Here is a 7,514-nt window from a genome sequence, read left to right as displayed (position 1 = left end):
AGCCAGGCCGGCCCCGGCGAGTGGGGGCCGCGCCCCGCGGGGCACCGGCGCCGCCGCTCCGCCTTGCCGCTCGCACCCCACGCACACAGACCCCGCACGGCAAGGGCGGGCGTGGGGACGACACGCAACACACTCTGACTTTTTTGGAGCGGGGGGGACACACAAGCAAGCGGTCCCTCCTCCTGGCGGCATTTTGGCCCGTCCTCTTCCAGCAAAGCGAGGATGCTCGGGGCCTCGGCATTACCCCACGCGTGACACCGAGCACGGATGGGGACATCCTCCGAGCCAAAGGGGAGCTGAAGTAGATGGGCCTGGCCGGCTGGGAGGTGGCAAGCAGGGGCAGGGTCAAGATTAATCACAGAATCACAGAATCTTCTAGATTGGAAGGGACCTTAAAGATCATCTTGTCCAACCGTCAACCTAACTGACAAAAATAGACACCTGCACAACAAACAAGGAGCATCATCACTAAACCATACCTCCCAGCACTACATCAACCCGTCTTTTGAACACCTCCAGGGATGGTGCCTCAACCATCTCCCTGGGCAGCCCATTCCAATGTCTAATAACCCTTTCAGTGAAAAAATTTTTCCTAATATCCAGCCTGAAAGCAGGTGTCCGTGGGTTCGTGCGGAGGTTAGGGGTGGATGCTGCTTCCCAGGGGGAAACTGAGGTCTGGGGCAAGTGGATTCGCGTTGGCTGAGGGGTCGGGCAGCAAAGCTTGGCTGAAAAGTCTCTTCTGGGGAGGCGAGGCCAAAAGAAAGGCAGAGGAGGCCAAACAGAAATGGTGGCAGGACACGGTCTTGCAGAGCTCCAGGCACGGAGGGGAGGGCTGGCGTGAGTGGGGGCGGTTGCGGTGAGGGACGTGGGGGAGAGGTGGGAACCGATCCCCCGGTTCCCGGGCGGCGGGAAGGGAAGCAGAGATTGTGCCTACGGGGCGGGCAGGGCCTGGCCTGGCCTGTCTGCCAGGAGCAATGCCAGGAGGAGCCGTGAGACGGGCGGCCCCGAAGGGGAGGGCGGCTGGAGAAGGAGCTGAGCCCCCGGTCACCGGGTGTGAAGGTACAGATGGAAACGGGAGGTTCCCGTTAGCAGGAGGTTGAAGGGAAGTCCCCGTTGAGTTTTACCGTGCAGAGCCGTTCTGCTGCTGGAGGAAGCTTTGAGAAAGTGAAGATGAGCAACCCAAAGTTTGGAGACTCCAGGCGCTTGGGGGTGTGTGGGCATGGTAAGGGGTGCTTGAGGGCCACCTCGGCCTTCCTAATCCTCCTGTGTAAAATGGGGACACCTCTGGCGAAGTCAGTAGGAGCTGGCTGAAGCGAGCCACACTGTTGCATGAGATGCCAAAAAGCCTGGAGGTACCCAAGGGCAAGGGCCAGAGAAAAACCCAGCCTTTAAACCGACCAGAGCTGGTGTGGAGCGAGGAGTAGCCGCACAGGGATACTGGGCTTGTTCCTGGCTTTGGGGTGGAAGCCTTGCGACAAAGAACCCCCCAGCGTCCTATTTACAAAGCCTTGGGGTGTCCCTCTGCAGTTTCATGCCTATCTCTCCTGGACGGTGTAATTCCCCGAAGGGAGGAGCCTTCAGAAAGGTCTCGTTTCAAGAAAAAGTCATTCAAGTGCTGTAGCATGGCCTGTCAGGACGAGTTTAGGGGTAATATGCTTCATGGTCGGTAAAATCCCATTGTCCACGCTTTCAGCCCGGGCACCTCTCATTGATTTGGAGAAGACGTGTGCCACAGTTAACTGCGGCTCTCAGACAGAGGGACTATCCTTCAGAAAGCTTCAGAAAAAAAAAAAAAAAAAAGACAATGAAAGCGAGGAGAAGCAGGAGAGCATCTGGCAATGGTCAAACAATTGGGCAAGTGCTAGAGGGCGAGCTCTGAGCTCCGAGGAGTGGGAAAAGGGGGTTTCAGCTCGGGGCAGACCAGCGTGGGCCGAGGAAGTGCAGGCGACACGGGGGGGAAGGACCGGAGTCTGCAAAGTGTGCGTTTAGGAAAAGAATAGCTTTCACCGGGAGGAGGTGAAATATAGTTTACCAAGGCGTAAAACTCTCCATAGCAACTAGGAACTAGCGGTGAACAAAGCCACCATACATTTTGGGGCAGTATAATCTATCCACGGGAGAGATGAGGGTGCGGGAGGGGTGCGAGGGGCATAGGGAGATGTTTATTTCCTACTGAAAAATTGTCTCACGCAAATTTCAGAAGTACTGAATGCAGCTCTCTCTTTTTTATTTTTTTAATTTTTTTCCCCCCTGCTCCAATGCAGAAAAAGTGTATTGGAAGATTGTCTTCCTCGAGCTGTTGGACAGTGGATAGTTCAATCCCAATCAGATTAGCAGAATGAAGTAACAGGCTCTGCAGGTTTGGAGCTGCAAATGCAAGATGTGCTTGAGGAGAGAACTAAAACTCCAGACACGGGAGTTCACAAGGGAGTACCAACACAAAACCACCATTCCCACTCAGTGTGCGGAGCTGGGGGCTCGGAAACTGGCTACAGTGCCTTAGAGCTACACATACCCCAACCATGGTCTTCCTCCTCCTGCCTTACGCACAGGTTAATATCTCTATCTTTCGGAAAAATCTTGAATAATCACCTGGATTAGCTTTTGTTTTACCTGTATGTAGCAGAAGATAGCAAGGGCTTTGCTTTGGTTTAGGATTTGTTTGGGGTTTTTCCCTTATCTATGCCTTTCTGCGTTATCAGCCCTGCCCTCCTCCAAATTGCTTTTCAGCCACAGGACAGGTGAGGGCTGCGTGTTTCTCCCCTGGATGTTAGAATGTAGAAAATAACGCGAAAAGCAAGACGCTTGTACAATCGAGACCCTGGGAACAAGTGTTATTTCCTACCTGGAAGGACGGTAAAAAAAGAAAACTCGATGGGAAAGGCCCTTTAAAATCCGCAGCTGTAGGGGAGGTGAAGCCTGCGTGTTTCAGGGCGGAGGGATCTGGAGAACTGTGAATGCCAGATTCCAGAAATATAGCTCAGGAAGATTAAAATTTGGGGAAATAATAATAAAAAACCAATGAAGAGCAGAAAGAGGGAAGCGTGGAGTTTAGCCTAACAGACTTCTCAGCGGCGTGTCTTGAACTGCCGTCAGAGTGCAGAGGAAGGAGTACAGGCACGCAGTGCATTTTCCATTTCCATGTTCTGGTATGGCATCATTACTCACGTGTCTTGCACAACAGACGAAAGAACTAAGAAATGAAAGCAGGACATGCATTTCTTCCCCCCAAAGCACTTTGTCTGTTAATGTTCCTCTCGGTTTCTAACTTTCTAGCAAGGCCGATGAAGTTTCTGCTAGCTCTCCATCCAAAAGGTCCATTTAGCAAACCAGCCTTTGGGTCATTACATGGGGACAAATAGTCTCCTCATCGTTTTTCTTTAAGCAGACGGCTGAAGAGAAACGCCCTGCATGATTTTCCAGAATATAGCAACACCTTCTCAGTTTTAGGAGTGGCAGAGCAAAGCTCACTAGATAACTGGGACAATCTCATCATGATAAACGTGCCACAGATCCAGATATTTAAGATAAGGAAAGCAATGAAATTACGTTATTGCAAAGGACATCCTTGGGCGACCAAATGAGGCATTCGGAGCAATTTGGTAGGATCCTGCTATTTAGTTGTATTATTTACTGCGTAGTTACAGGTAGATAAACTAGATGTGTTTATGTGTCTCAGACATGTGTTAAATGTTTTGTAATGCCTAAATCACATGTCCGTGTATTCACAGTTACGTTTGGTTCCTATTTAGGCGGCTGTATTTATCATCCATCTTAGAGTAGCCTTAGATGCTGAATAAGAGAAGAGGATGCTACAATGGGAAGGTAATCTATTTTCACGGGGAGGGCCAAACTCGGAGTCCCTTGTTCAAAACACGCTCTCTGCTCCTCGGGATATTCAACTTTAATAAAAATATGTCAGCGCGCGGAGAGCAAGTGCTTCATAACTAGATGTCATGGCGCCATTCACTTGGGGACATCCCATCAAATCGACGTTTGCTGAAGAATGCCACCCTCTCTCCGTACCACACGGGTGGGCACCAGCGCCAGGTGTCACACCTTTTAGTTGTAATATCACTTGCCCATTGCCTAACAGGCAGAAGACTCCCTTCAGAGGTGAAAACCGAATGATGAATGGACGAAAGGAGGTGGAAAGTCAGAGCTAAAATTCACACAAAATAATAAAAATGTGAAGAAAGGACAGAAAACGTGTTGCAGAAGCTCCGTTCCCGTTCTGTGAAGCAGCTGAGCAACATCTGGAATGGGGTCCTTTCCCTCCTGGGACATCATACACTAAGCACTGCCGCAAAACTCCGACGGTGCGCACGCCTCGGTTAGCAACCCCACCCGGATTAGGGGCATTTCGAGTGTCCCTCTGGGGATGACAAACGGAACGGTGAAATGCAATTTAAAAAAAAAAAAAAAAAAACAAGAACAAAAAACCAAAACCAAAACACAAACCAACTCATCGAGTTTCACTGCCTTTTCCCTACCGACAGGGAGAAAAAGGCTTTGGCTTGGAAAGAAGGGGAGAAGGCAGCTCCGGGGGGTAGTGGGGGGGATCAGCCCTGCCTCCCGCGAAAGGGGCTGCTCACTAAAAGTGGGTCAGACTTCAGGGTCCGTTACTTACTCTGAAAATCAACCCCATTAGTCTAACTAATTGCTATTAATAAAGTCCGGGACCCTACCGTCCTAAACCCACCCCCTTCGCCTTCCCCGACGGAGCCAAATAGTTTCTTACAGAAACCGGTGTGAGTGCGTGTCCCTCCTCCCCCCCGCCCCGTGACAGTGTCACCCGGGGGACAGCCGCCCCACGGCCGTGGTTCTTTCGCAGAGGAGGTTCGGGTCTCCCTCTCCGCCCACCCCCACGGCGTCGGGGGTGGAGATAACCCGCCTCTCGCCCCCCGGAGAGGGGACAGGGGACAAAGTGATGCAGAGGAACCAGGCTGCGAGGGCCTCCACGCCGCGCTTTCCCGAGTGGGACAGGCGGGACTGGCCCCCGGCTGATTTTAGAGAGGGCTGGATGAAGCCCCCGGGGTTCCCTGGACGGGGGACCCGCAGGTGGCTCCAGCGCAGCCCGACATCCCTCCAGCTGTGCCCCAGATGTTGCCGTGCGCCAGAGGCTTTCTCCCCGTTCCCTTCATTCTTGTCCACCAGGGACCAAATGGCAACTTCCATGATCTTAAGTTGCAGCCGGTCTGCTCGCCCGCCCTCTCCTACGACCTGTTTTGTTGGGTCATTTTGGGTGAAGCCAGCCGGTTACCCCGAATTTGAAAAAGCCCCACTCCTTTTAGAAACCTTTTCAGGAGACCTGTGAAAACGTGAAGCTTGGGACTGAAGTATTTTTGCCCAAGACACGAAATATGAACCGATTTAAAGGAATACGTCAGAGGGGAAGAAAAATAAACCCAGAGTTATTCGGCGGTAAAACAAAAAGGCAGAATATTTTCTCGTCTTAAACGACTAGTCACTAAAGAAATATATTCCCTTAGATCAAATGAGAGGTATTTTGAAGAGTTTTCCGAAATGAAGATCTTCTGAGAGGCGAATTTTTTGCTTCAGCAGGAGTCTGTGTTTTGCTGAGCATCGTTGTGCCACCAGCACAGGGACTACACAGCTGGAGAAGCAGAGTGGTGACATACAGTTTAATAGTTAGTAACTTTCTCAAAGAACAGGTTATCTCCACCTGACAGGGAGTTGTTAATAGAAAATAATAGTAGGATTTTTGCCGCTGTGCAAAATACTTCCTGAACACGTAAATAAACATAAACTCACCAAATATTATTCTCATTTTGGAAACTTTACAGTACAATTACTTGCAGACTACTAGGATCACTCCGCTGACCCTCAACCGTACTACACAGATATTGCCAAACTGAATTCCCTTATTATTTCTCAGAGCCAACGCTTGCTAAAAGGAGAATGCAGCATCCCTAATTTAAATGTTAGTTTTCCGGGAAAAATAAAAAAAAAAAAATAAAAAATAAAAAAAAAAGAAAGGAAAAAAGAAAGCAAGAAGAAAAAAAAAAAAGAGAAAGCTGTAGTTTAAAATGAAAGCAATTTGAGAAGTCTGTAGGAAAATGGTCTAAAACTGACTAGACTGGTGTTGTCTCTTGTTCAACCTCCAAGCCTTCTGCAGGCTATTTTTCTCTAGTACAAATGTAATTTAATAGCCGAGATGGATATTGTTTCACTTTCAGCTATCTGCTCTATACTCCGGTCTCATTCTACACTAGATGATTACCTTACTGTCCTATATGCACAATTTAAAGGGAATTACCTATTACTTCAATTATTTGTTTCTTATCAACTGATGTTACACTACAAGGATTTGCATTGAAAGGACACAAAGAAAGAGCAAGTCATGGCACATTGCCAAATAAAAGAGTAATGTTCTGGTGAATTTAGCCTAAATAATTTACTGCTATATAAAAGTGGAAAAGTGGAAGGTGAACCCTTTGACCAATAAATCTCTTCTGCATGTGAAACCCTTATCTTGTCCCCTCCAATATATTCCACACTAGGAAGCCATCATCATTGGCTCTGGTTTGTTATTTGTAAACCTTGATCTTCTGCACTCGGTGTCCTAAATATGGATAATTAGCATCAGTTTATCACGCCTCTGCATATTTTCTCTTCTCTCCAAACATGCATGCTTCTATTGGCTGCCATTCTGTCACAGAAGATTATGGAGACAGATTGCAGAGAATGAATGTGCTAAACGAGATTAGGAAGGAATAGAAATAGCAACTTGGCCAATAAATTCCTCGTGAGAGCCTTATCATACAATTACACGTTGACTTGTTTCACACTCTCCCAGCCTCTTAATCCAACGCCCCCACCAAGAATAAAATTTCACTAATTTCTGAATTACTGCATATCCTCATGACTTGTCACTGAGAATGGTTGGAAGGAGCAACACGGTCGAAAACAGCACATCGAACTTCCAAAAAGAAAACAAACTTTAAAGACAAAAAAGAGATGGGGCTTTAAACCATTTGTGGTCACACGGAGAAGTTTTTGTGCCGCCGCGGTTTCGAGGGTCAAGACTTCAACATCAGCCGTTTTGCTCTACGATTTTACCCCCGAATTCTTTACAGTAGGTACTACGTTATCCTTTAGAGAGACCTGGGGAGCAGAATATGATGCACTGATGCTGCTAAACTATTTTGGTGGTCTGCTGTGCAGTCAGCTCTCCCAGCTGAGCCCTTACAAACTCCTCGGACAGCAATGGCGAAAACACCTACTGCTGTCATCGATTCCTTGGACTTTCCTGAAGGTGCGGTAATAGAGAAGACGCCAAAAGCATGACAGCAGGGTGAGATAAAATCCCGCTGAACTTACAAGAAACATCTACCAGCTCTGTGAAATTAATTTTGTCCGTTTTGCCGAGCTTATTTTCAGTGTGGACGTCAAGAAAACATGATTTCCATGACGTAGTTAAGAGGCATGGCAAAACCCTTCAGGAGACATCACCTCTGGAAATGCTAGAAGTCTCAATTTCCCCCCTTGTA

General features: G+C 48.4%; 1 protein-coding gene across 1 annotated transcript in view; it reads left to right on the top strand.

The window, feature by feature from the left end:
- Positions 1–4,166, top strand: part of SOX1 (SRY-box 1) — a 10,805-nt gene extending 6,639 nt beyond the window's left edge. The window contains exon 2 of the mRNA XM_014944083.1: positions 4,097–4,166. Within this exon, the coding sequence (XP_014799569.1) occupies positions 4,097–4,166 (70 nt within the window). The remainder of the gene's footprint in view (positions 1–4,096) is intronic.
- The last annotated feature ends 3,348 nt before the right edge of the window (positions 4,167–7,514 follow it).

This window comes from Calidris pugnax, unplaced genomic scaffold, assembly GCF_001431845.1.
Source record: "Calidris pugnax isolate Ruff unplaced genomic scaffold, ASM143184v1 scaffold69, whole genome shotgun sequence".
Lineage (NCBI taxonomy): Eukaryota > Metazoa > Chordata > Aves > Charadriiformes > Scolopacidae > Calidris > Calidris pugnax.
The sequence above is the reverse complement of the archived record's forward strand: the minus strand, read 5'-3'. Positions and strand labels throughout refer to the sequence as shown.